This window comes from Oenanthe melanoleuca, chromosome 5 (genome assembly GCF_029582105.1).
Source record: "Oenanthe melanoleuca isolate GR-GAL-2019-014 chromosome 5, OMel1.0, whole genome shotgun sequence".
In the NCBI taxonomy this organism is placed as follows: domain Eukaryota; kingdom Metazoa; phylum Chordata; class Aves; order Passeriformes; family Muscicapidae; genus Oenanthe; species Oenanthe melanoleuca.
Genome location: NC_079339.1, coordinates 29,951,100 through 29,978,913, shown reverse-complemented (window position 1 = coordinate 29,978,913; position 27,814 = coordinate 29,951,100). Strand labels below are relative to the sequence as shown.

Below are 27,814 nucleotides of genomic sequence, written 5' to 3'. Positions count from 1 at the left end.
AGTGAAACAGGAGGGAAATTTCCCATGTGCTGGGCTGTGTGCCCCACACGACATTGCCTGGGAAGTATAAACCCATAATTGCTGTTAAAAGAAATTTTGCTGACATTTCTTAATTACTTTCTGCATCACGTCTTCTAATTGGCCATTCTTGCTGTGTCCTTGTGTGGGAGAGAAGACGAATCTGTAGCCTAGACACTTTTATTTCCAGTCTTCAACACAGGGAAACTTTTTATGTATTATATACCAATTGATAATGAGCATACAAAACTGCACCAGAGGAAACTCCAGTGATCATTTACAGTGCCCCGGGTCACAGCTGACTGAGCAAAAGGATGTCTCTTGTTGCTAGATAAACACTAAACAGCTTTGGTCATGCATTTCCCACCAAAAGCAGACGAGATAGAAAGACCCTGCCATTGAAGACACATTCTAGGAATGGTGAGGAGCAGAGACCAGCATCACAACAGTGATACAATTTAACACTTGGTTTTCATTTGATACTGACGACATTATTTAAGTGCAACTGAAAGATAAAGTATCCATGGAACAAGCTTTCAATTTCAGGACAGGTTGAGGTCTATAAAAACCGATCATTAGTGTAAATGAGTGCTCTCTTCGTAACAAAAAAGTACTCAAAGGTCAGGGAGTAAAGTCAGTCACCAAAACTCCATTCCTATATCTGGGCGCATGGTAGCAAGCTGCAGACTACTGTAACATTTTTTCTTTACCTGGGGATTATTAATCTAATAGATAATCTTGTATGTGTGAATTTACTTGGGGTTTCTTTATGAAGATCCCAAAATTTTAAAGGCTCCATCTTGTGGCAGTCCTTTTCAGTGGTTACCATGTGAAGTGACCGAAGGAAAGCACATTTTCTTCTCTGGTTATCGCTGCTCCCCTGACAGCCCCGAGCTGTCTCTCCCTGGCAGGTCCCACCAAGGACACCCGGCCTCGCTTTCTGTTTGCAGTTCAACCAAGGAGTGTTCGCCCTCCGCCTGCTATTATTCACCACAGCAATTGTCGGTGGGAACCTTTTCACAGTTTTCACAGGAGCTTGTGTCCTGCCCCAGCTCTACATGAAATCTATTCTGTAATGCAGATATACCAGGAGGCCGGTTCTGAGGGAGTTCAGACTGGACATAAGAAAAGGTTCTTCACCCGGAGGTCACTGGAACAGGTTCCCAGGAAAGTGGCCATGGCACCAAACCTCCCGGAGTTTGGGCAGTGCTCTTAGTCACACTGTTTACTTTCAGAGAGTCCCATGAGGAGCAGGGCGTTGCACGGGCGGTCCTTATGGGTCCCTTCCAGCTCGACCCGTTTCTGTGGGCGAGCAGCGGGCTCCGCGCGGCGCCGGCGGCCCCGGCTCCTCCTCCCGCCGCGGGGAAGGCGGTGCCGGGCCCGCTCCGGCCCCAGTGCCAGGGCGCAGCGCGGGGCCCGCCATGGCCGCTGCGCGCCCCCGCCGGCGCCGCTGACATGGCCCGGGCCAGCGGCGGGCGGCAGCTGCCGGCGGAGCCCGCCGCGGAGCCGCCGGAGAGCTACCAGCTGCGGCAGGAGAACGAGCTCCAAGTGCTGGAGTCCATCTACGGGCAGGACTTCCAGGACCTGCGGCAGAGCCAGGCCTGGAAGGTAGCGAGCGGGGTTCGCGCACAGCGCGCGGGGCGGGAGCGCAGCGGGCCGGGCCGGGTCCCGGTGCGGAGCGGAGCAGAGCCAGGTCCCGGTGCGGAGCGGGTCCGGGGCCGGGTCCCGGTGCGGAGCGGAGCAGGGCCAGGTCCCGGTGCGGAGCGGAGCAGAGCCAGGTCCCGGTGCGGAGCGGGTCCGGGGCCGGGTCCCGGTGCGGAGCGGAGCAGGGCCAGGTCCCGGTGCGGAGCGGAGCAGAGCCAGGTCCCGGTGCGGAGCGGCTCCGGGTCCCGGGCGGAGCGGAGCTGGCGCTGCCGCGCTGGGGCCGGTCCTGCCTTCCTTGCCTGACGTGTCGCGGCTCCCGCTGCGAGCCCGTGCTCCTTCCCGCAGCCCTGCAACCGGCCGCCTTTGCCATTAATCCTCGAGATAGAAGCGCTCTCTCTGTCATCAGTGCTGTGCTCATAAATTGCATTTTAATTAATCATCAGGCTTTTTAAAGATTGCCTCTTAATTCATTCCTTAACCTTCTAATTATATGCCTGCTCAATTAATTCATCTCGCCGGTATGCATGATGATGTTTGCATAGTTATTATAAGCTGTGTTTTTTTCACAGTGCACCTATTTTCCTTGAGAATACTTTGGCTTTCATTTTTATAGGTTTGGATTTTTTTAAATTACAACTAGTTAATGCTCAGGTACTCACTACTCTCTTCCATTTGTCTTTCGTGTCCACATCAAAATGATATTTCCTTCCCAGCTGTGTCCATGATACTGTTTTCTTGTGCCTGGAGATAATGGTCACTCTGTTCTGTTCCATAAGTTCACTTTTACTGTTGTTTCTTTTTTCCATTCTTTTGTCTTGAATGTCTACAATATATCCTCTGCTTTCTTTTGTGCCAGGACTTGAACTTAAATTTTTTGCAGCAACTTACGACTTTTTTTCTCTTTTTATGAAGTTTGGTAAGAGCAGTCTTAGTAATTTGTTGGGTTTCTAGAAGTATTCAGTCTGTTTGAAGGTCATACCTGACATACTGTTCACTTGACATGTTCTCCTCTTTACTGGAAGATCAAAGGGGGTATTACCATCTGTTTCTGTATTTGTTATTCCATGTGGTCTTACTTCCTTCTCTGATTTTCACATTACTAAGGGCTGTGTTGTTTTTTGTTGTTTGTTTTTAAACCTAATTGAAAAGAAATAGTTGGAAATGCTTATATGGGCATATTTTACTTTATTCTGATTATGGGTAGGTAATTTGTACAGGGTGGGGATGGGGAAGGCAATGCTTGCTAAAATTCTTGTTTATGGCAAAACACAAAATACAACTAAAAAAAATATAGTGTCCATTTGTTTGGCCATGTAAGGTATGTATCAATGTGATGTTATGGTCTGTTGCCATGTTGGAAAATAATATAATTCCTGGGTTAGTAATCTAAACACAAAAGAAAAATGCTGGTTTTATAATGAATACTTTAATTTGTGCTGTAAGTAACCTGTGTTAAGTTTATTTAATTTTTTTCTACTGTTATCTTACAGCAAGCAGAATATAGAAGTTTTATTATAAAACCTCATTTTTGCTCAGTCTGAATCATCTTTCTAATGACTGTAACTACACCTATGTGAAGAAGTTGTAAAAATATACTGCATAAACCATGTTAATCAGTGGACCAGTTCACTGCTATTGAGCGGTGTCAACACATTAATGTATTTTTTTTGTGGTTTGGATAGTCTGAGCTGTATTCTACTATAATATAGATTGAGATTTGTGTGTTTTCATTAAAGCAAAACCAAGCAACTCTTTTCAATCAGAAGTTTTGGGTTCCATTTTAGGTACGACAGCCTCCTGAAATTAATTTAGTTCTGCGTCCTCAGGGATTGACTGGTGCTAATGAAGCGTATGCCAAAGTGGACCTGTGGGTCAAGTGTCCACACACTTACCCTGATACGTAAGTGAACATTGAAATATAACCTTTTTTCTCTGCTCTCCATAGTAAAGTGTAACTTGAAAAGGCATGTGGTTTTGTTCATCACTCTTGCTTTCTGCATGTCAGTATTTATTAAGCCTGGGGTGTTTTATAATATGCAACTCTAAACTTTGGCACCTGAATTGGATTTAGTCCTTTGTGCAATGGAGGATGATAGGGATGAGTTTGTCAGTGCAAAACTGCAGCTCCAGTTTGTAGCTTGGAGATCCATAAACACAGATGTACCTGCCACCATCTTATGGCATCTTGTCTAACCCTTGTTAAACTCCTTGAAATCCTGACTTTTAACTGAGACAGATTGAATCTCCTTTTTATTTAAAGCCATGTGTTGTTCTCTGTTGGATTAGCTTTTGGAAGAGTTCTCCATAGAGAGTGGTGAAGGAGTTGCAGGTGACCGGCATTTTATGTTTTCTGACTTTATCTTGTATATGTAATATTTATATACTGCTTACTTGAGCATTGACTAATTGCCAAGTGACTATGAACTCCATTCTTTTCCTTCACATAGTTTTTATCAACAATCTGTTGCTTTTTACACTCAGTTTTTCTAATGAAGACTTTCTTATGTTTTGTTGCTGTCCCTCAGAGTTCCTGAAATACAATTGAAAAATTCAAAAGGCTTGTCAAATGAAAAAATAAATGAACTAAAATCCAGACTAGCTGAACTGGCAAAACAGCGCCGTGGAGAGGTAAGAGCTTTTTACTTCCTTGAGAAATATACTCTGGACCCAAATAGTTCTAAAGATATATTGTATAATATAGTGGAATACATCCAATACATCCAAGTGTAAGTTGCATTGCTTTTAAGGGAGGAGTAATATTTTAGGAATATTTCTAATTAATGAAAGTTCAGATTATGAATTCTCTCAAAATCCAGTATATAAATACTGCAAGCTTTATTCCTTCATTTTAAAGGTTCACATTATTTGTTTAAAAGGTTCTGAGTTATTTGGCAGTATGGAAAGCAATGCTAACTGTAAAACTGAGAGCTTTCTTTTCAAGTTGATATGACTATCTTAGGAGGCCATATCTGTTTAAGCAAACAGTGGTTACCTGGGGAGTTTTTCCGTGTGATCTTGTTTGCTTAATGCTGAACTGAAGAGCAAGAGACCTCAACCAGCTCAGCAGTTCGTAGCACAGTCACTCCATGCCACTGTGCCTTTTTTTTTCTGTGTTTAGCAGTAGTGATACTTGAGTTTCCCTGGAAATAGGTAAAAAGGGAAAGATGGAGGAACATGGAAGCTTAGACCTTTTATCTATTTTAAGAGATTTTATACATTCTTGGGTATGTTTAGTATTAATGATACCTTTCTGTTCTTATTGAGGACTGATATTATTCAAAGAATTACAAGCAAACAAAGAATTGGCATGTTTCTTATTTCTACTTGGAAATATTGCAGGTGAACACATTTTAATAGCTCCATTTGTCTTTTTAAAAGTGCAAATTACACAGCTAGGGACATCATAATAGGCTGAAGTGGCATAGTATTTTGCTTTCAGTTTCCCAAGCCTGTCAACTTCACATGTTTAGCAAGAGCTATCTATCATTCATTCCTGCCACATCAAGCCTTTTTTCCATTTGAGTACCTTACTTGTATTTTGATTGCCAATTTTTCTGCAGATACTTTCAAAATAACTGCTTTAGCCAGATACGTTCTGTTCATTAACAAAGAATTTGCTCCTCAATTTTTTCAGTATCTTTGGAAATTAGGAGTTTAATAATATATTCTGGAATTTAGGGGGTGGGGTTTGTTTTTTGCTGTTTGTTTTTTTCTAATGGCAGTGCTATGGACAATTCATGGGAAGTAAAAGGGTTAAATTCTCTATGTAACCACAAAACCATGCAATATATATTTGGTCTACTCACAGCTGACCACAAGAATTATTCGCCTGTAGGGATTTCAAGCCCCAGTTTGTTTTCTGTTCTCATTGAAAGAACATAAAAATATGACAAACATTTTCCTAATGTTGATTTTCCAAAGAGTCATGCTTGCTCCAGTAATGTGTAGGTGTGCTTGTAAGTTACATGTATGGCACATATGAATGTATGAATGGCATATGCAATGCTCTCCTTAATTACTTTATCTGCAGCAAAAAGGAGATAACTTTTCTCTCTGCCTTGACAGGTATTCCTTACTAAATTGTATTCTGTGATATAAAAAGTTTGACAATACCTCAACTACCTGTTCAAACTGAACAGCAAATTGTCAGTCTTTTTTTAATTATTGAGTTTTGTCTTGTTTTTTGTTTTTTTCTTTAATAATGTGTACATGTAATTATTGCCTTGCCTTCTGATTAGTAACCTGGGAAAGATATTTTAGTTGCACGTGTCAGATTTATGCATATTCTGCTGTTTTTTCTATTTTGAATTGCTTCCTGGCTTCATTCTTACTTTCAAGCAGAGGATTCAGTGTTTGAGAATTTTCTAAATGTCACCCTATTACAGACAGATGGTACAATTTAACTTGGCTGATTTCCTATCTATACATGCAAATCCTGCTCAGTGGTGCTGACTGCACCTTTGTCCTGTACTATTGTTTAATTTTAGAGCTAAAATGGTCTCTTAGCACTGTTAATTAATTCATTGCTTGAATTAATAATGAAAGCTTAAGCCCTGACAGGTCAATAGGTCATCAATACATACACAGTTCAAGTAAGCAGTAACTGAAAATTGATTCCGACCTGGCAAACCATGTAGCAGAATTTAGCTAAGCAGAGTTTTCAGGGCACTTCTTATTTTAGTAGTTGAGGTTATATGAATATGGAATGCCTTATGTGACTTTACAGTTCTAACTGGGAGACTGCTTTGCAGAGGAATGGTTGGATTTGTGGTTACCAGTGAAATAATAACTATTTCATAGCAGTAGGTGCAGTGACAGGTAAGTGCAAGGGATTTGTTCTGTTGTAGCTCATGTGTCATAAACCCATATCTTTGGGAGTAGAAAGATTGTGTCTAAAAGAAGATGAGGAAATAATTTTTTAAATTTCACTTTTCTGTTAGAAAAATAAGATGGCTTAAGTTGTCTGTCTTTCAGTAATTTTTGCCATCTTTGCTACTGTGGTCAGGGATTTTTCCTATTACACTTTATTAATAAATAGTTCTGACAAAAAATAGTGAAATATGATAAAATCTTCCTGATAAATAACAACGTTGACAGTCATGCTTCAGTGGGTATCATTTGACTCTGCATGTTATTCATACTTACTTTCTTTCAGGTGATGATATTTGAACTTGCTGACCATGTACAGTCATTTCTCAGCGAGTATAATAAACCACCTTCTAAGTCTTTTCATGAAGAAATGCTAAAAAATCATCAGAAAGAACGGGAAAGATTGGCTCAGGAGGAATTGCGTAGGGCACAAGAAGTTAAGAGAAGAGAGGAGCAGGAGGTAAGAGAAATCAAAGTATGAATAACCGTATGTTCTTAAAATGAGATAATAATGATTTTAAAATCACTCTGCATAATGTGAGTTTTAGTGAATTATTAACCTGCCAGTTTGAGTTGATCAATATATGCATTATAGGAACTATCTGCTGCTGTAATTGTAATATTTTAAAGATGTGGTTTTAACCTGGGGAAATATTTATGCCTGAAACAAACCTAAATTACTTATCAAGAGGACCTTACACAAAAGTGTAAGCAAATGTACATATTAAGTGCATTCCTTCCTAAACTAGGAAGTGTTAGCCAGGCAGACAGGTAATCATACCTGCTTTCACTCTCAGGAAGACTGGAACATTCACTGCGACAGCCATCTCTAGAGAGCAACAAATTTAATCTAAAGAGATGTCAGTGCACAAATATCCTTCACTAGAAATGAGGGGATTCATCCAAGTCTCACAGGGACTTAGGAGTGTGAAGATTCTACTTTGTGGGGAATACAGATAGAATAGCTCTGGTTTTTGAAAGATCATTTGGATTTATCTCCCTGCGTTTTTTTGTGTGTGTGTGAAACTTTGTTTGGTCTGGAAGTTTACAAATCCATTCTTCTATGTCATACAATTGATGCTGTGAACTTCCTCAGGAGAGCTAATTTGACTTCTGTTTTTTTATTCTTGTGACATCGTCTAAGTCCTCCTTCAGCACTTCCAAAAAATCAGCATCATAGTTTTATTACTTTTAAATTAGGATAAGATTGTAGCAGTTGCATTGCATGTACTGTTGCATCTCTAACACCTGAAATTTATTTCAGCAACGTGAAATCCTTAATGAGATTCAGAGAAGGGAGGAAGAGAAAAGGGAAGAAAGAAAAAAGAAAGAGATTGCCAAACAGGTATTCTTTCTAAGCAGGTGTGCAAAAAACCGTTGCAGTAAGTTCTTTCCAGTACTGTAGCAGTACTTGTAAAAATTTGAGATTTTTCTTGGACATCTTTTCTTATTAAGGTCTTCTAGTAGATCTAAATTAAAATGGGTTCTTGATTATTTCTGGGGCTTATTTCTGGAATATACTAGTGTCTTGAGTGTGCCAAGGTGGACATTTTCAAACAGACGTAGAAAAAAGCTAGTTTATTAATGTTTCCAGTTTCTTTACATTCGTGCCATGGACAATGCCAAAATATACTTTCTGAAATCTCAGCACTTTTTCTTTGGCCTCATGCATACACTTATTATGAAAACCTATTTCTTCTGTGATCTGCATGACTCCACAGAATAATAACTAAGTACTTGCATATTTTGATAGTAAGAGTGGCTTCTGTACTTACTTGGTGTTTTTCCTGATTTATAGGAACGTTTGGAAATAGCTGCTCTGACAAATCAGGAAGATTCTCATAGGAGAGATACTGCAGGGCATGGAACTGCTTCACGTTTAAATGGGAGCTGTTTGGAACATGGAGCGAATAATAAACACCGACCAAATTCAGCTGGGCGTTCAAAGTATGTCAGTTTGCATGTGGATTCTTTTAGATCTATTTATTTATTTATTTATTTTATTTAGTTGCAAATATTAGATTACAGGCAAGAGAATAGTGTGCCATGTTGTTGACCTGTTCATTTTGGACTCTTCCCTGCCACCTTTCCCCCACCTTCATTTTTCATAGTTTAACTAAGCCGTGTGCTGTGGATAACTTGGGAACTTTCCAATTTTTATGGTTTGTATTTAACTTTAAATATGCTGTCCTTCTGAGTTGAAGAAAAATATTGTCTTCACATTGCAGACGAGAACGCCAGCTTTCTGTTAGTAATAATGAAGAGTCCCCTGGAAATCACGAAGTTCTCAACTTCAGCACAAGTGGTGCTGGTCAGCTTACTGTCCATAAAGGAAAATGTCTAGGTAAGCAAAATTAAAATTGCAAATTGAAATGCTGGAGTTCGGGATGCTTTCAGTAACATGTCAAACCACCCATAAGCACAGGGATGCAAATGCATACTTACTCTTCTGTCATTGCTGCTGATAGCAGTGGCATAAAAGCAGCAGGTTTAGCAAAAATATTAATACAGGACATGACAGGAAACTTTGAGCTGGAAGACCTCCAGGTTGTTTTCAAAACAGACAAAAAGACCTCCAAATGTTTTCATTGTTTTCAACATAGCACTTCCTCACTGGGTGGATGAACAGCCTGAAAGTCTCTAGAGAAAGTAACACAATTGCTCATCCTCAAACTGTAAAATATAAAATTTTTCTATGTGTAGAGCTTGGCATTTGCTAAGGAGGAAAGTTTTTAATTTATTAAAACTTGAAATTCTTTAAAATGTGCAGCAGTTTTTTGTCAATATGCAATTGCTTTCATTTGAGTACTGTTATTTAGCATTCAGTCTCATCAAGCCTGGTATTTTCCATATGTACCAAATAGATACGTGTCTTGTCTAGTTGTAAGTAGTTTTATGTTTCTGACTTCAGGAAACAGGCTTATTGGTATTTATTTAGCATTTGCAGGAGCTTTTGTCAAATCCTTAGAAACAAAAGAAGTCATGTTCCTCTTCTCTCCCTTTGTGTATAGGCAAGGATGAACAGCTTGGTAAATCTGTCTACAATGCCTTGGAAATTTACAGTGGGGACTTTGTTCTAATATATGAGTGGGTTCTGCACTGGCAAAAAAAGATGGGAAGGTTTCTTACAACTCATGAAATAGAAAAGATTGAGAAGTCTAAGAAACAGGTAATGCTTATATTTTGCATGTGGTTTAATAAAGACTAGATGAGGTTCAGTGCTAATCTTTAGGCTGCTAATTTGTATTAAACTTGAGAGGGTAGTAATGAACTTGAAAATGCTAATCTTTTAGAGTATCTGTGTGAAAAAAGATTAATGTATTGGGGTTTTCAGGAGTTCCTTTACAATAGTACAAATGCAAGGGTTTGCAAGTATGCATAAGTAATATAATAAAATACTGAAATTCTGAAGAAAGAGGGAATCAAGCTTACCTGTTAGAAATGAAAGCTGTACTTTCTCCAGTGCACAATACTTCCTTTTTAGAAAAGTATGAGGAAGTCATATGTTTTATAAGTATTTTGTTTGCATTGCATATTTTATTAGTAGAGTGTTCCAAGATATGTCAAAACGCATGTTATGTTGTGTTTCTCTTCCAGCTTCAGGGAGCAGAGACAGAGTTCAGCTCACTGACAAAGCTAAGTCACCCAAACATTGTACATTATAAATGCATGAACCTCAAAGAGCGGGATGACTCGATTGTGGTGGATATTTTAGTGGAGCACATAAGTGGTTGCAGCCTTTCTACATACTTACACAAAGAGACTTCAGTTCCAGTTGAGCAGTTGCGCCATTACGTGATCCAGATCTTGTCAGCTCTTGACTACTTGCACAGTAATTCAGTAGTGCACAAGGTCCTTTGTGCTTCCAGTGTCCTGGTAGATGCTGAAGGAAACATCAAGGTCACAGACTACAGCATTTCCAAGCGCTTAGCTGACATCTGCAAAGCTGATGTTTTTGAGCAAACCAAGGTTCGTTTTAGTGAGGATGGTCTTCCCAACAAACCTGGAAAAAAGGGAGATGTATGGCGTCTGGGCTTGCTTCTGCTTTCACTCAGCCAGGGCCAAGTAACCAAGGAATTTCCAGTTGCTGTTCCTACCAATTTACCTGCTGACTTTCAAGACTTTCTAGAGAAGTATGTTTGTCACATTCCTGTATCTTTTTGTCTTTGATTTTCCTTGTAGTTTTTGGTTGGTTTTCTTTGGTTTTGTATTTTTTAAAGATTTTAACAGTTTTTTAAAGAATAGATAAGTCCTCCTTGTTGCTAGTTGTAGGTTTTATAGAAGAGGTTGATCTTATGGCTTAGGCTGCTAATCTGGGATTTGGGAGAGCAGGTTGCTGCTCTTTTTCTCTGCAGTTCCACCAACTGTGTATCACTGTGAATAAGCCATTTAGTCTATCTTTGCTTCTGATGCCCATCTGAATGATGGAGGTAATAATTTCTTAAAGATAATAAGTACTCTTCTAACATTTATGTCAAACGTGAAATAGTTCTCTGTGGTTTGCTAACAGGTGTGTTTGCTTGGAAGATAAAGAAAGATGGACTCCTCAGCAGTTGCTGCAACATAGTTTTGTAAACATTCCACGAATAAAAATACCTGTAGCTGAAGAAAATCTAGATGGTAAGGAACTTGGTTCTTCCTGTATTCTGCTAAGTGGACTGCATGCCTGCAGTAAGAAAAACTGAGCTGTGCTACAGCTTCACAAGATTGCACAAGTGTGTTGCATTAACTAGCTTAAAAGGTAGTGTGATCTTTAACTTCTCTGTCGATGACTGGCTGGGGTGGACTGACTGCTGTTTTTTCTTCTGTAGAAGCAGCTCATAAAGCAGTTTTAAAGAAACCTGTAAACTCATTCACCTCCTACATGGTGTAAATGTAGACTTAACTTTGTTTTTGGTAGATGGTGTTCCAATGAGACTTCTTTATTTCTTATGTTCTTGTTAAAATCATTCTTTTGTCCAGCATAATTCATGCTAGTAATTTAAAACTGTATTAAGATTTATGCTTGTATTAGGTCTTGACATGCAGACCACTTCTGTATTTTAGGGTTTAGTTGCACTTGAAGTAATTTAGGTTTTGTCTTCTTCTTGCTCCTTTATTAGACAGTCCCTAGTGCCTTATCCCCATATTACCAGTGATGGTGACTTTGTCTTCATTGCAGATTCAGCAGGTATAGATTGCATGGAGACAGTTGTACCCAGCAGTCGGATATCCAGTGCTTCGTTCTTCACAGAAACACAGAGACAATTTTCACGATACTACAATGAGTTTGAAGAGCTAAAATTACTTGGTAAAGGGGCTTTTGGAGCAGTCATCAAGGTATGGTATAAAAATTGTTTCCTCTATGGAAATCTTTTTGGGGATATATTTGTTTTCTCTGAAGCAGAGCAATGTATTCAATGTTTGCATGGTTTTATTTACTGTCTGCTAGTGTGCTGTGCGTGTATTGAGATTTTTATCTGGAACTGAGTAGTCTGGAAAGTTTGTTGCAAGAGGTTGCTGGGAGAAGCCTGTCAGTATAGGGAACCTTGCATTTGAATTGTAGTCATTTTCCAGGTGAAAGAAAGACTTCCTGTTTTGTGAAGTTTCTGTTTCTTCTGGCTCTCCTTGGTAAGGCATTTGTAAGCATTTGACTTTAGGTTAATTTGAATTTTGCAGGTGAGAAATAAGCTTGATGGTTGCTATTATGCTGTGAAACGTATTCGCATAAACCCTACCAGCAAGCAATTTCGGAGGATTAAGGGGGAAGTAACATTGCTATCCCGCTTGAACCATGAGAATATTGTGAGGTATTACAATGCTTGGATAGAAAAACATGAAAGTCCTGTTCCCACTGTGTCAACATCTGAAACAACCGAAGAGAGAAGAATGCCCCCCAAAACCGGTCTCTTCATCCTTTCCGCTGAGGAGACAAGTGATGTGGAAAATAATGCTCCTCCTCCGCGTTTGACAAGTTCAGTTGAGTGGAGTACTTCATGTGAAAGATCCTCCAGCAACAAATTCAGTGGGGCTGATCAGGAGTCCAGTGATGACGATGATGATGGTGATGGCGTGTTCTCACATTCAATTTTGTAAGTAGGCTTCAGTACTGGCACTGTAGGGAACATGAGCAGAGTTAGTTTTTCCTAAAAACTAAAGTTTGTGTCTTGTCATTCTTGTCTCTTTTGTCAGATGCAGTTCGCAGCATTTTTATTCTGTCCCCTTGTTCAAAACCAGTGTATTTGCCAGCAGTCAGATAGCCAGGAAGAGGAAATTTTCTAAGAATTGTCAATCTGTGTAGAAAATTTTTTGGTGTAGGCTTCTGAAAGCTGCTTATTTCTGCCAGAATGCATGACTGCTTACCTTATGTTGGACTGTCTTTTCCAGCCTTGAGAATTAAGTTTTTTAATAAAGAATAACAGAAATATTACAATCTTGAAAAATACCAAACTTGCCCTTTTTTATTTTGGTTTTTATTAGTATGTTCCATGATTTCCTCTGTGTATGGTTCAGTTCTCTCACTCACGGTGATTTTGTTGTATTAGCAAGTAAATAGACTTATCTCAGTTTTGCTGCTTGGATATAGCAATTAAGTTTTACTGATGGCAAATATATACCTTCCCTTTTAGAACTGGACTGTCAAAGGAAGTGTTTCTTTGCAAGCAGGATGCTTTTCTGGGTATTGTTTTGTTTTGCTTTTTTTTTTAAAGCCTATAGAAAGCCTTCAGCAGAAGCGTAGATTTTTTTTTTTCCCCAAAAATAGTTTTCAAATTCTTTAGTAAACATTATTTGTTATGTAGAACTTTTGAGATTTTTTTCTTTCTGTTTTTTTTTTTGTTTGTTTGTTTTTTTAACAGGCCAACCACAGATTCTGAAAGCGATATAATTTTTGACAACGAAGATGAAAATAGTAAAGGTCATTCTCCAGTAAGTGTAAAGATAAAGTTAGCAAAAATGAGAATATAATAAAATAGTCTTTGACAAGTAAACAGATCAGTTGGGAAGGTTTATTTCACTTCTGCTGCAAGTACAGAAACATAACCTTGTATGTCCATTGTGAGCTGCATCCCACAGAAATCAGTCTGATGCAGTTAATCTGCATTCTGTTTCCTCAAGTGTTTATTGAGCTAAATATGATGGTGTTGTTAGTCATGACCCAGGTTATTGCTGGTTTAACATTTCAGTGTGTTTATGATTTAACAGTTGGCCATATGGATTGCATGGTCTCATACCTCTCAAAGTTGAAATTCTGTTCTGCTTTTAGATTCTTTTAACCAATATATCAGTTCATAGCCACTTTTTAAAGCAGACAAAATACTTATTGTCTGAAAGAGAGGGGAAGTCAGTATAATGACAAAGGTTTTAGTTGATTTTAAGATTGTATCACAGCACTTGCTGTGGACAGTCAGTGCACCATATCACTAGAAAGCCAATGCACATTCTTCTACAGCATCTACAGTATGTCATTGCCAATCCTGGTGATCTGTAACATGCTTTTATTTAAAGCTGCATCTCCTTCCATTCTGTTACAATATACATTGGTATGAAAAAGTTTGCAGTATATAATTTAATAATATGGCAGTGCATTCTTTTCTCATTATATATATATGCACATACCATACCAAAATTGTTTGTTGAGGGTGGGGGTTGCATTATTTATCAAGCAAGCTTTCTATCTTCTAGTTTCAAATCTTATCTTTTTCTCTTTTTCTAATGAGACACAGTTTGAAATTTAGGATTCATCCAGTTCTTCCAGAATTATTTTCCTTCAGCATCTAATGATGGCAAAATGCTATACATTTTCACTTTGAGAGTTGGTCACTCCTATTTTTCTAGTTTATTTAGACACAGTGGTATTACAAAAATGTAATTGCATTATATTGTTATTTTTCAAACCTATCCATAGAAGCTGAGTTCTCACCAATGTATTGCAGCCATTAAAAATTGTAGTATGTATAATAAAAAATTCTGCACAGCTTCCTGTAGCTAACTATTCTGTTAACATTTATTGTGATAAAGAATGAAGAAGGCAATGACAAGAACAGCCATGGAGGAGAAGACAGGACACCAGTCGTTCAGACAGTGCATTATCTGTACATTCAGGTACAAGTGTGCTCGTGTGTTCACATAAAAGGATACTGTTCATTTCAATCTGCAGAGACTAGTTGCTAGTTTTCTTGAGAAAAGCAATGACCTTTAAAAATGCAAATGAGTAAGTTCAGTGCTGTTTTTGTAATAGACTCGTTTTCTGAAGCCTTGGCTGGTGGAAGGCACTGTGCAGTGCATGTGGTTTTTTATGCCTTTGAAGGCTCTATATTTGTGCCTGGAGAGAACAAAGTTTTACAGTGCATAATAGGATAACTGGTGTTGCTGATGTACGAGTAGAAGTTGGCAATTCCTGATCTAACTGTAGAACAACCCAACCAGCCAACCTTTGAGTCCATGGCTTTCAAAGCATTCTTTTGCTTTGTGCTTGTTTGTTAAGAATATCCATCCCAATCCCCAACACTGTAGCTGGTGTTCCTCAGTTTGGTTATGGAGTTAATTCCCAGTGTGGAGTTGAAGTCTCCCATGCTAGATTCCAGAGGGGAAGTTGTCTTTCATGAATGTGAAAACTTCCTCATTCTCTTCAAAAGCACAGTATTGTGTATGCACTTTATTTTGTTAGAAATCAGTAATCTGTAAAGCCATTGTATGGCTCTGACAGTAGGTCCACAATGAAACTTCTGCAGGGTTGCAGCTTCAGGCTATTCTACTGACACCTCCTTTGTGTTAGGAGTTAGTCACTTCTCCCAAAAACTATTTATAGCTATCTATCATAGCTAACCATTCTGTGGTGATGTGCAATTTTTTATAATGCACTTAATGCTAGAGCTTGTCTGGAAGGAAGTTACAAGTAGATGGAATTAGATTTTAATAAGGTTGTTTGTATGTATTGTGTATAATCATAATAAAAGCAACTAAGACACCAAGTGCAATAAAGCCAGAGGTTTGGCTTTGTCACGTATTATGGCTTGGCTGGTTTCACTTTGTTGTTAATGTTTGTTAGAGAATATGCTACTCTGCAGGTTCATCCCATTGTCCCAGAAAATGAGGCAGGCCCCAGAAGTAAATGCATGTTTGTAGCTAAAAGGCTGCTCTCCAAAGAGAGAAGAACTCCAAATAGCTGAATTTTTTGGTGATGCTATTTGCTCATGGGCCCAGGCAGTAAAGCTCCTGGTAGTCTCCTTTCTTAACAAAACTGTTCTTTCTTCCCTTTGACCCCTGTGTCTGCACAACTGAAGATGGAGTATTGTGAAAAGAGCACATTAAGGGACACTATTGACCAAGGGTTATGTGAAGATACCAGCCGGCTTTGGAGGCTTTTCCGAGAGATTTTGGATGGGTTAGCTTACATCCATGAAAAGGTTAGTAAATATGAGTATGTAAGTATGAGTTAGTAAATATAAAAGTATGACTTGTACATAATATCTGTGTTATGCCTCTTTCTCTGAGGGTTTCTTTTAATCCATTTTGGGGCATTTATTAGCAAGTTTCCTCTTTGCCCTTTCCATTATTAGTCTGTTCTTGAGGTTTATTATATTTTATCATGAACATGAATTTTATAATGAACCACTTCAGATTTTACCCATTAGTCATAAAAATTTGATCATCTTTTAAAAGCATTCTGTTAGGTATCTGGTAACACTGAAAATTGTCTCTTGCTTCTGGGCTACAAACTATAGTCTTATCTTCAAGACTGATCTTCAGTGACTTAATGCAGTAGATTTCTCACTGTAATAAAAGTATGCAATATGATTTTCCAGTCTATTAAAAAGACTTCTATTTTGAATTGTGTTTATTGTTTAATATTCTGTTGGTCTTTTTTTATTCTCCTCCTGTAACAGGGAATGATCCACAGAGACTTGAAACCTGTGAACATTTTTTTAGATTCAGATGATCATGTGAAAATTGGTGATTTTGGTTTAGCTACAGATTATCCAGCAAATGCAGTAAGTACAGCTTAAAGTGAATGAGAAAACCCTTGAATTTGGTGATGTAATTACTTGAAAAAGAAAAACATAAGTTAAATGACCACAATGTTTGTATATTGAGGATGCTGTAAATTTTTAAATTTCTAAGGTTCTAAAATTAAACCATGCACTGCCAACCCAAGTGACAAGAACAGCCAACAGAAGCATTTCACGTGTCATTTACAATATGACTGTTTTGCTGATTTCAGGTGGTCTCTAAACAAGAGGAAAATCTCTCAGATGGTTCTGCTGTGTCTGACCCATCAGGTTAGTTTACATTGCAACTTGTTCTAAATTATTTTAAGTGAGCATTTATAGTCTGTGGTCTTGTATATGCTGTTGGAATTTCCATTTGTTCTTTGAAAATACAACTTCTCTTTATTAAGGCCAGGGGTGGGACTCCTTCAGCCACCAAGCTGGGTAGCTGTGTTATAATCTGGCAGCTTTGCCTCTTATATAAGAGCTAATTTTCTTCCTCTTCTAGCCTTCTGCCACAGATCAATGCTTTCCTCGTGGTGAGTTATATAGAGAGCCTGTATATCTGTTCCATCTGCACTTGTGTACTCTTGACTATATAGGACAGTTGCAATACTTCAGTGTCCTTGGTTGGTTGGTTTGGTTTATGAGTCTGAATATGGTGTTTTGAGGGAACTTTAGTACATGGTATGTTTAAAGACAAATGTAATGGCAGTGAAATTTAGTTGTAACATTTGTGTTCTGACTACTACAAATCTATAAAGCTATAGGTAGGTTTAGCTACTACAGATAGACACGGATACTTGACATGTGAGGGAAAGAACTGTCTGTTTGTCAAAGTGTTCTCAGCTGGGTCTCTCTCAGTAAGAACTGCACTCCCACCCAGAAGAAAGAGGACAGGAATGAGTTTTTTCTTGACATGGATGCTGCATTTCTCTCCCACTTTCTTGAAACCGGTGCTTTCATTTTTTGCCACATAGGTAACTTGACAGGGATGGTTGGAACCGCACTGTACGTCAGCCCAGAGGTCCAAGGAAGCACAAAGTCTGCATACAATCAGGTATGGTTGGAGGAGATTTAATGAGAATATAGCATGGAATCTAAGATGTACCAGGTATGACTTGGGTCATTCCTCCTTGACAAAGATGAATTCAGTGTGGAACAGCATGTGGTCAGCTGTGTTAATCAGGGGAATTAAACATTCCTTCAAGAGGAAACCAAGGATAGAAGGATTTGGGCAAGTCAATCTTTCCGCCTGGGATATCATGAAAGTGGAGTAGATTGGGAGAATCACTTCTCTCAACCTGTTGGTCACACTGCTTTTTGTTCAGCACAGGATGTTTGGCTTTCTGGGCTGTGAGAGCACTAATAGATCATGTTGAGAGTCTTGTCAACCAACACCTCCAGGTTCTTCTTAGGGCTGCTCTGAATCCATTCTCTGCCCAGCCTGTATTTGTGCTTGGGATTGCCAACCCATGTGCAGGACCTTGCACTGGGCCTTGTTGATCTTCCTGAGGTTCACACAGACCCTCCTTTCCAGCCTGTCCAGGTCCCCTTCCTTCCAGCATGTGGACTGTACCACACAGCTCAGGCTGCTCTCAGTTCCACTGTCCATGTCACCAACAGAGATGTTGAACAGTGCCAGTCCCAGTACTGACCCCTGAGGAACATCCACTCCTCACTTCAGTGTTAAGCTGCTGACCACAACTTGAGTGTAACCATCATTTAGGGTTTAGAAGGCTTTAAAGTCTACCAAATCTTAATGGATTGTGTCTTCTAACAAAAAAGCTTTAAAAGCAAATAATAATAGAAACACAAGAAAAAGACACAGCCTTCTCTCCAGCTTTAATATACTGTGAAATTTAACCTACACATTTGGGTTTTTTTCCTTTGCTATTTTCATCTTCAGAGAATTGATAGATACTACATACAAGTTTTCATTTTTTTTTCCTTAGAAAGTGGACCTGTTCAGCCTAGGTATAATATTCTTTGAAATGTGTTACCATCCTATGAATACTGCATCAGAAAGGATTTTTGTTCTTAGTCAGCTAAGGCTGGTAAGTACACAGATACAAAACATACTAATTCTATGCATCAAATAGTTAAAAGAGAAGCAAAAGGAAGCAAAATATAGCAAAACATATTGCCATAGAGAGTGCTTAAAAACAAAGTTTGTAAAACATATAATGAAAACTGAATAATACAGTTGGAGCTGATGACTAACATTCTTTAATGCATTTAATGGATTCTAATGGTATTGCCATCAGTCAGTGGTCTGTCTGTGAAATTAATTTTTAGATGTCAAATAAAGGAATCATCTCTTTGGTATACCTAGGTTTGGGCCTGGTGGGCCTTTCTTAGGAATCAGTTGGTGTTTGTAGTTGGTAAATGCTTGTAATTACAAGTTTTACTTTCATTGCACAAAACAGCATCAAAGCATTCTTTTTCTTTTTAGCTCTTCTTCAAATAAAATTTGCCATGTGGGGGGGGTGGTTGGTTTGTTTGGGATTTTTTGTGTATTTTTAATGGGCAATGGAAATGCTTAGTTTCTCTGTTTAATATGTAGAACTTAAAAATAAGACTAACCTGAGCAATCTGGACTGCCTGTTAAAATTCAAATGTGGATTTTGTTTTTTGTTTTGTTAGCCTGCGATTGTATTTCCTAAGGACTTTGATGAAGTCAAGCATGAAAAGCAGGTAGTTTTGAAGATATTTTAACTATTAGATATTCCTTCTCAGAAGACATTTATTATCATTTTTGCCCCTTAATTTCCCACTTAATTCCCTACGTAGTATTCTCTGCCAAGTTCTTATTACATAATATTAGAACAAAGTAAGGAAATAAAATCTCAAAAGAATGCTTTAAGTTGGCATAGAAATACATTTACCCACAAAATTCTCAGAGCAGTCATGAAGAAATTTAGAGTTCACTGGCACATCTTTTAATCTCTGAGGGATAATTTTGACTTTTTATGCTCAGAGAAATGGCAGCTCAGTTGTTTAACTTTTTACTTAAACTTTTTGAAAGAAATATGTGTCACACAACAGAAAGAGATGTGCAAGCTCAGTTGGCTGCTCTGAACTTGACAGAGCTGCCAGGAGCTCTTCTGGAGGCCTCCATGGCAGAGTAATGAAGTGATAAGGAGCAGTGTAGTCTTTTCTGGACCATCTAGGTGGCTTTATCCTTGTGCTAATCAATTCTTTTGTTGACCATTAGTATTAACTTTTAGTGTGTTATGTTTGTAAAATAGCAATCTGCATGTTACTGGTCCAATAAAAGCATTTCTGTCTTTTACATTTCACTGAAATATGCCAGGAAGATTCCCCCTACTGTAATATTTCTGCCTCTGAAATCTTTGATTTCATGCATGCAATTCTGCTTTTTCTTACCTTTGTCTATGAAGAGATGCCAGAGCTAGCATACCATGGAACAACAAAGGAAAGGGATACGACATATTTTATCAAATTTCTAATAATTTGTGTGGTTTAGTAAACTTATTCAGATGATTATAAAAGATTCATAATTTAGTAAGTAAATAATGTCCATCCAAAAGATTCAGATTCTACTGTTTTTTCCCTTTAGAGTCTCATAGTTATTGAATTGATATGACTACCAAGTTGGTTACAAATACTGTTAATTTACCAGATGTTTCTGATCTGTAAAATTTTGGTTTAATTTTTAGAGATTGGTTATTACATGGCTCCTCAACCATGATCCTGCAGCACGACCAACAGCTGTGGAGCTGTTGAAAAGTGAACATCTCCCACCACCACAGATGGAGGAGTCTGAACTCCATGAGGTCCTCCACCATACCTTAGCAAACGTGGATGGAAAGGCCTACCGGACTATGATGAGTCAGATATTTGCACAGCGTATATCCCCAGCAATAGACTATACTTATGACAGTGATATGCTGAAGGTTTGTAGGTGTTCAGGGATGTGTGGGTTGGACTTTTCCCTGTGTTGGGTTTTTTAAAAATATGCTTATATGGGTAAACCCATAGCATTTCTGAGTGAATTGTATTATCTCAAGATTCACCTTCACACTGGTTCCCATTTAAAGCTACAGTCTCTGCTGTGTGGGTTTGAATAGCCACTTCCCATTTGAGTCTTGCATTCATTCTTCAGTGAAGAAACCAGCAGTGTTTGATTGTAGCAGCTAAAGCTTTAAGCTTATGTCTAGATGATGACTTTCTTCACTCTGAATTCCTGTCAAATTAATGGTTGACTGGTTGTCAGCAGGAAGTGAGCATCCCTGGATGTTTTCTTCTCTTTCTAATTAATGTGATTTTTCTTAGTTTATCAGCTCTTGAATATTTCTAAATCTAAAGAAATTCAAGGTAACACAGGACAATAGCTGTAGTAGCTGTAGTAATTTTTTTATTATTGTAAGCATTGTAGTATTTTGTAGTGAGATAAGATAGCAAAATGTTTATTGCCTATATTACATGGAATGATTGCCTATATGGAGTGTTCATCACACGTGAATTATATATGTACTTTTTATTTGTGATGGTTTCAGGGTAGTTTTTCTATTTGGGCAGCCAAGATACAGCAGCATGTATGTGAGATTGTCAGCCGGATATTTAAAAGACACGGTGGGTTTGTTTACAAAAGTCATTAATTTTCTTTTTTTGTGATTGAATGGTTTTAAAAGAATGGAATGGATTTACTACTATAAGAGAAATCAGAAAACATGTTCGCCAGTTGATCATTTCAAGTTTTTATTATGTTTTCTTCTGTTATTTTGTCATTCCAGTAATAGCTACTAACATCAAATCTGAATGATTTACATTTTCCACAGGCAGAAGAATGAAAAATCTTAATTACATTTTTGATGTAATGTTGTTCTGATAAATCTGTATGAGGTTTTAGAGCTAGAGACTGATATGCAAAATCTGGATCTGAATACAAGGGTAGTAGCTCTTTAGTGGGAGTTCAGGCACCCATGTAGCACAGTAACCTCTCTTTGAACAGCCAGAATGGGAAAAGCATAAGGGAGAGCATGGAAACAAAGCGAACATCTAGTGGTATACTTCCAGTGATGTATTCTTGGCAATGCTTTGCTGTTCAGGAGCTTCCTGAGCCAAAGCTGATGCCATGATATTTAATAGTTTTTCGTTTTCCTTTCCAGGAATCTATCCAGTCATTAATAATAGTATTCGCTTAAATTTTTTTCTCAAAAAATTATTTTATGCAGCCACTGTCACACTTGAAATGTTATAAATTAAGTTGTCTAACAAGTGTTCATGATACTATTTTATATAAAAGAAGAGAATTTTGAAATAGAAACTTTGCACAAGTAAATCATAATCTGATAAAGCATGATCAAAATTTGGCAATACAAAAGAGGAGAAACCGAGAAATGCTAAGTCAAGGACGAGTTTACTCTCTTCCCCACTCTTTAAAGCTTGACAGATTTGGGAAAGTGTTTGGCAGCATTTTAGAAACTGAAATGTTTTCATGCTTTTGGAAAGAAAATGGGAATTGGAATTTTTTTTTTCCCCCTGTTAGATTGTGTCTGACATCTGTAATGGCTAGAAGAAGTTCTTTCTATCTGGGGTGCTTTTTTTCCTCATTTAAAAGTTTGTGTTGAAATCTAATTGAGTTAAGCTTCAATAATTTCTCTAGTGATTCTCAATCAAATATTAAAAAGTATTTTTCAGTAATAAGTAGTATTATTAATACTAAGGTTTCAATGAAGATTGGATTCATACAGATGGATGGTTGTGAAGTGTAGCCAGGGGAAAAAAGATGTTCATGAGGTTATCAAATGAAACACAAACACTTCTAGTATGTTTTTGAGACGAAGGATGCAACACATCTGAACAAAATTTGTTCTGTATGGAAATGCCTCTAGACCAAAGCAGTACTTGCTATTGGTAACTGCAGAGTCTCATCTGTTTTGTATGCCTGCTTTTGTAAAAGATGGTGTTTGAAAAGGCGAGGGCAAGATAGGGATTCTGCTGGGCTGTGGATTTGGCAGTTCTCTCTTCTGTTGCCTCTCTGCTGAGCCCAAGAAGCATGCAACATGGGCATAAAATAATCTTTGACATTTTTTCTTTAAAAATGGAAGAGGGAAGTCTATTAAGGACATTTAATGTAATTTTTTACCTTATGGATTGATGTAATTGTGCCCTGCAGGGGTATTCATGAACTTGTAAAAAGCAGGTGTTACTTCTGAAATGAGAGATAAGCGTGTTTCCTGGTTTTGTGCAGGAGCCATCAAGCTGCATACTCCACTGCTGATGCCCAGAAATAAAAAACTATATGAACATAATGAAGCTTCATATTTCATGGATCACAGTGGCATGCTGGTAATGCTTCCTTACGATCTCAGAGTAAGTAGTATCATCTCTGCAGGCAAAACTTGCAGAGGGTTTGGAGGGTGCTGTGGTGGAATTTGGTTTAGGCTTACATTTCTTTTGACTACTGAAGTAGTGCTTCTTTCAATGTCTGTTCTTGTTCTCCTGAGTTCTGTACTCCTCTTCGTGACAGCTGGAGCCCTGACCACGAATTGAAGAAATAGCATTTGTTTGTTTGTTTTGTTTAACATAGGTGAAAATAATGTTTTTATTTAAAACTTGCAGCAAGGATGGGTAGATTAATATTACTTGGCTGTGTCAGGTGTTTTAGGCATTATATTACACTTGGGAAAGTACAAGTGTAACTACACAGTATAATTCATCTCTATTTGCAGAGCTCCATCAGATCGACTGTTTTGTTTCAACAATGTTCATGTATTTTGTTTTTCAGATTCCTTTTGCAAGATTTGTAGCTAGAAATAACATATCCAACTTGAAAAGGTATGAGACATAGACACACTGATTCTGTGCTTTGACAGTGACTTCTGAAGAGGCTGATTCATTCTTCAATGTTTCCTTTAGATACTGTATAGAGCGAGTTTTCAGACCTCGGAAGTTAGACCGCTGTCATCCCAAAGAACTCCTAGAATGTGCATTTGACATCATTACATCTACTGGAAATAGTTTTTTGCCTATAGCAGAAACAATTTATGCAATTTCAGAAATCATTCAAGAGTTTTCAGTGCTACAGGTAGATTCTCTAATCAGCCCCTTTCTTCTCTTTTCCACCCAAAATTTTAATTTATCTAAATATTTAGTTTGATGCCTTGTAAAAGGATATATCCTTTAACTTTTGCCAGTATAGAACTACTTTCACATTTAATCTGTAGTCAGTTACAGAACAGTGTCATAAAAAATGTGTTTCCTAGGTAAACTTAAAATGAAGCATAAGTTTATGTGCAAAGGAAATATAAACTGAATCCTTTACGATATCATTGAAATAATGTCTTTCTTCTGTCAGACAAGTGATTACTGTAGAATGGGACAAAACTTGCCATTCTTTATTTAGAGATGAAAGGTAAGGTAGTGAAAGAAAACGTTTGAAGTTAATTTTGAACTATTATTAAATGTTTAGGAAGCCTCTTTGTTTTGTGGGGATTGAGGTTTTTTAAGAAAACAGAATACAAGTAAAACTTCTTTTTTTCATTCTTTTTCCTTTTTTTATTTATACTTTCTAGGAAAGAAATTACAGTATTTATCTGAACCACACTGCCTTACTGAAAGCTATACTTTTGCACTGTGGGATACCAGAGGACAAGCTCAATCAAGTCTATGTCATTCTCTATGATGCTGTGGTAAGGCATTAGTTATTAACCTAACCTCTGTAACCATCACTGTAGAATATTCTATTTTGTGGAATTCTCTCTAAAAATTACTAACAGCCCACTGCCAGCATAACCAGGAGTATACTCTTGATACATAAAAAGGCTGGCTATCTTTGGGCTATAAATGTAGATAATTAAGTTTTTTGTTAGTTCTGGATTGGGATGGTTTAAGATGATTCTTGAATGTGTATTTATGAGGGAATTACTCACCTGTATAATCAAGAACTGACAGGCTAGTCAATTAAAAAAAAATTATATTTAAAATGTATTTTAATATTAGGTCTTTTCTACTTCATAAGCACAGAATATAGGTGAATTTAATTTGAATAATTACAGTAATGCATTAAACACAACTAAATGCTGTTTTAATCTATTTTTCTTGTAGACTGAAAAGCTAACTAAAAGAGAAGTAGAAGCCAAGTTCTGTAATCTTTCTCTCACACCAGCTAGTGTAAGTGATCTTAATTGAGTGCTTATTTCCCTGTAATTTGCCATAAGTCTTTGTAATTTAATCAACCAGAGTAAGAAAAATAACCTGTTACATGTGCTGTTCAGAATAGGTCAGTCTCTTTGCAAGTGGTCTGACTTGGTTCTCTGTTCTCTCTGGAAGTCAGTATTGCATCTTGTTCTTAAAACATATTTTGCAGGCTATGGAAACTAAGAAAGGGTAAAATGGAATACTGTAGAGAGATATTTAATAAAGAAAACTGAGAGAAACTTTAAAAAAAACTTCTCTGCAAATGTTGAATGTGCATAGAGTTGAAGTTAGCTTCTGGATAGTCTGAGACTTAGGTCTGTCTATTCTTTTCCTGAACACCACTAGGTAAAAACAAACTACTAGACAAAACAAACACAAAAGGCAGGTATCTTACTCCCACAAATACAACATCTGATATTTTTCTTTTTTCTTGGGACCTATTATGAATGTTGACTGTGTTCCTATGTATGCTTTTAATTTTATTTTTTTGTTTTTAGCTCTCTAGACTCTATAAATTCATTGAGCAGAAGGGAGAAGCAAGTAATGTATTTCCATTTCTAAACACAATGATAAAACAAAAGCCAAGTGTCACTCAGCTGCTGAAGCATGGCATGAAGGATTTGGAGGAAATCATTGGTCTGTTAAAGCAACTGGGAATAAAACTTCAGGTTTGTAAAATACTCTGCTAATAAATTAATGGAATTACAGGGCTGCTGAGCCTTGTAATATGGTAGGAAATAAAGATATTTTACAATAGAAAAAGCACATGCAAGTGTCTTTTGATGGCAAATAATACTAATGGCATTGATGCTTTTTCCTTTTTTTTTTTTTTTTTAATTAAAGATGCATTTTGAAAGTAAAACCTTTTCCAGTCAGAAGTCTCTGACTTCAGTCTGATGACAATTTTTTTTATTTTCCCAAGCAAGACTGAAGGCATTACTGAGAGCATAAAAGAGGGGCTTTAATAAATTTTGAAACAAATGGTAAATATTTTTAAAATAAATCTAATAACTACTGAAGGCTCCCACCTTCCTTGAAGCTTGCTGTTTGGGTTTTGTGGGATGCTGTAAGATTGAAGCACCATTTCCTTATTTTTCACTATATTTTAAATTTTTGGAGATAAGGAATGTTTTCATATGTCTTCTTTATGTGAAAACAGTGTTTTAAATTCATGCTGCTAACAGGAAATTAATTATGTATGTGCACATATTCATTTTTATTTTACAGATCTCTATAAATCTGGGACTAGTTTACAAAATACAGCAGCACAATGGTATTATCTTTCAGTTTATAGCATACATCAAAAGAAGACAAAGAACTGTTCCTGAAATTCTTGCTGCAGGAGGCAGATATGATCATTTGGTATGTGCTCATCTCTTCTAGCAAATGAGGATTTTTATTTTTAGCCCATGAAAAAAAAATGAAATATTGCCAAGATAACTGTCTGGTCTTTAATCCTGCTTTTTTTCTTGTTTTGAGATTCCACAGTTTAGAGGGCCACAGACAGTAGGACCAGTTCCTTCAGCTGTTGGAGTCAGCATAGCTATAGATAAAATAACTGCTGCTGTTTCCAGTGTGGAGGATTCTGTAAGTTTCTTTTTTGGGAAGTGGGGAATTTGTTTACTTCTGATAGTTCAATAACCAAATTGTAGCTAGAGATGGACAAAAAATAAGATGTTCAGATGTGTTCCAAAATAACATACTGAAACAGAGGGTAGATACCAAGATGACCTCCTTGCTTTTGTAAGGGAAGACAGGATCTTCAAGCTTACACCATTTTATTTTCAATTTAAACAGGATGTTTTTCTCAGCCTGTGTATTCTTTCAGATGGAAGAGTACAGTTGTAGGGATTTAGTGTTATTTTTCCCTGACTACTTCTCCCTTTATCAAAATATAGAAGATAGAGATGGAAAGAAACTTTAAGAATATTGACTACCTTGTAGAGTGTCACACATCTTCTTTTGGTTGTGAAATGTGTACTTTATTATCTTTCCTCTATAAGAATAAATTAACATTGCCAAGGAGAGTAGGAAGGAAAGAACAGAGTAGGCAGGGATACTTGGCAAGCTGAGGCTGTGGAGGTGCTTTGCATCAAAGATGGAGCTTCAATGACTTTCAGATAGACTTAGGTAGATTGTAGCTCTCAAAATAGGTGACCTCTAACACCTTTTTTTTTTATCTTGATGCATTTTAAAAAAATATTGGAATATTTGTCCATCTTTGTTACCTTAATATTGTCTCCTTCATTTTACTTTCCCTTCAGGTTTCTGTCAGCTCGTGTGACCTCTTGGTTGTAAGTGCTGGTCAGATGTCAATGGGTAGAGCTATCAACATTGTTCAGAAATTCTGGACTGCAGGAATTCCAGCCGAAATAATGTATGACTGGTCCCAGGTAGAATTTTTATCTCCATATGTTAACTCTATTATTGTTTTCCAAGATTAGTGCAGACTGAAACCATACTTTCTGGGGATATTTTTCTGCTTTTATGGATGTAGAGATTCCTAATACTGAGCATGTAGGGTGCTATTCAGATACAGTAACGTCAAGAAAGTCTCACTGGCCTTGCAGCATTCTTCCTGAGTATTTAAATGTGTGAAGAAGGATCCCTCCTATTAATAAATTGAATACTTAATAGGGGGTACATCAAGAAGAGAACAGTAGCATCAACTTTTAAATAGCCAGATGGCTGAAGACACTCAGGTACAGAGGGAATACTGACATTATTCTACTGTTAGAAACAGAGTTTAGCAAACTGAGCTACAAGATGGGTCCCCATATAGTCCTTGAAGATTGGTGTAGTAGGAGGGGAAGAGAGAGCAGCAAGCTGAATTTTATGTCCAGCTGAAACCAAAGAGAGTTGTAGCCAGCACTACTTCACTGGAGTGTAGTGAGCTACATGACACCACTGAAGTCCCTTTTAGAGGTTGTGGCACTTATTTAAGGATTATGAGTCTGCTTCACCTTCAAGTGTCCCAGTTTGTGACTAATAAAGAGACTGCTGTTGCCTCTTCCATGTCATGTGCTGCAGGGCAGGGAGTTTTGAATTAATTCAGTTCATCATCTGACTTTTTTGCTATTTTTTGCTATAAAACTGGCAAGAGTCTCAATCCCTTAGGATTGAAAGAAATCCAGATTATTTTCTTA

The 27,814-nt window shown here is 37.6% G+C and overlaps 1 protein-coding gene across 3 annotated transcripts in view; it reads left to right on the top strand.

The window, feature by feature from the left end:
• The first annotated feature begins 1,397 nt into the window (after positions 1–1,397).
• Positions 1,398–27,814, top strand: part of EIF2AK4 (eukaryotic translation initiation factor 2 alpha kinase 4) — a 36,214-nt gene continuing 9,797 nt past the window's right edge. For 2 of the 3 annotated variants that reach the window (XM_056492725.1, XM_056492726.1), the window contains exons 1-31: positions 1,401–1,626; positions 3,447–3,562; positions 4,188–4,290; positions 6,818–6,991; positions 7,796–7,876; positions 8,330–8,478; positions 8,760–8,875; positions 9,543–9,700; positions 10,129–10,664; positions 11,042–11,151; positions 11,693–11,850; positions 12,190–12,602; positions 13,368–13,437; positions 14,530–14,613; positions 15,795–15,917; positions 16,398–16,502; positions 16,733–16,790; positions 17,480–17,559; positions 18,455–18,556; positions 19,146–19,196; positions 20,183–20,419; positions 21,023–21,098; positions 22,720–22,841; positions 23,257–23,306; positions 23,388–23,556; positions 24,044–24,160; positions 24,576–24,641; positions 25,166–25,336; positions 25,896–26,030; positions 26,148–26,255; positions 26,933–27,061. In XM_056492725.1, the coding sequence (XP_056348700.1) occupies positions 1,474–1,626; positions 3,447–3,562; positions 4,188–4,290; positions 6,818–6,991; positions 7,796–7,876; positions 8,330–8,478; positions 8,760–8,875; positions 9,543–9,700; positions 10,129–10,664; positions 11,042–11,151; positions 11,693–11,850; positions 12,190–12,602; positions 13,368–13,437; positions 14,530–14,613; positions 15,795–15,917; positions 16,398–16,502; positions 16,733–16,790; positions 17,480–17,559; positions 18,455–18,556; positions 19,146–19,196; positions 20,183–20,419; positions 21,023–21,098; positions 22,720–22,841; positions 23,257–23,306; positions 23,388–23,556; positions 24,044–24,160; positions 24,576–24,641; positions 25,166–25,336; positions 25,896–26,030; positions 26,148–26,255; positions 26,933–27,061 (4,320 nt within the window). In that variant the 5' untranslated portion in view covers positions 1,401–1,473. Of the gene's footprint in view, positions 1,627–3,446; positions 3,563–4,187; positions 4,291–6,817; positions 6,992–7,795; positions 7,877–8,329; positions 8,479–8,759; positions 8,876–9,542; positions 9,701–10,128; positions 10,665–11,041; positions 11,152–11,692; positions 11,851–12,189; positions 12,603–13,367; positions 13,438–14,529; positions 14,614–15,794; positions 15,918–16,397; positions 16,503–16,732; positions 16,791–17,479; positions 17,560–18,454; positions 18,557–19,145; positions 19,197–20,182; positions 20,420–21,022; positions 21,099–22,719; positions 22,842–23,256; positions 23,307–23,387; positions 23,557–24,043; positions 24,161–24,575; positions 24,642–25,165; positions 25,337–25,895; positions 26,031–26,147; positions 26,256–26,932; positions 27,062–27,814 lie in introns of all 3 variants that reach the window. The other variant, XM_056492724.1, reaches the window with a different exon arrangement.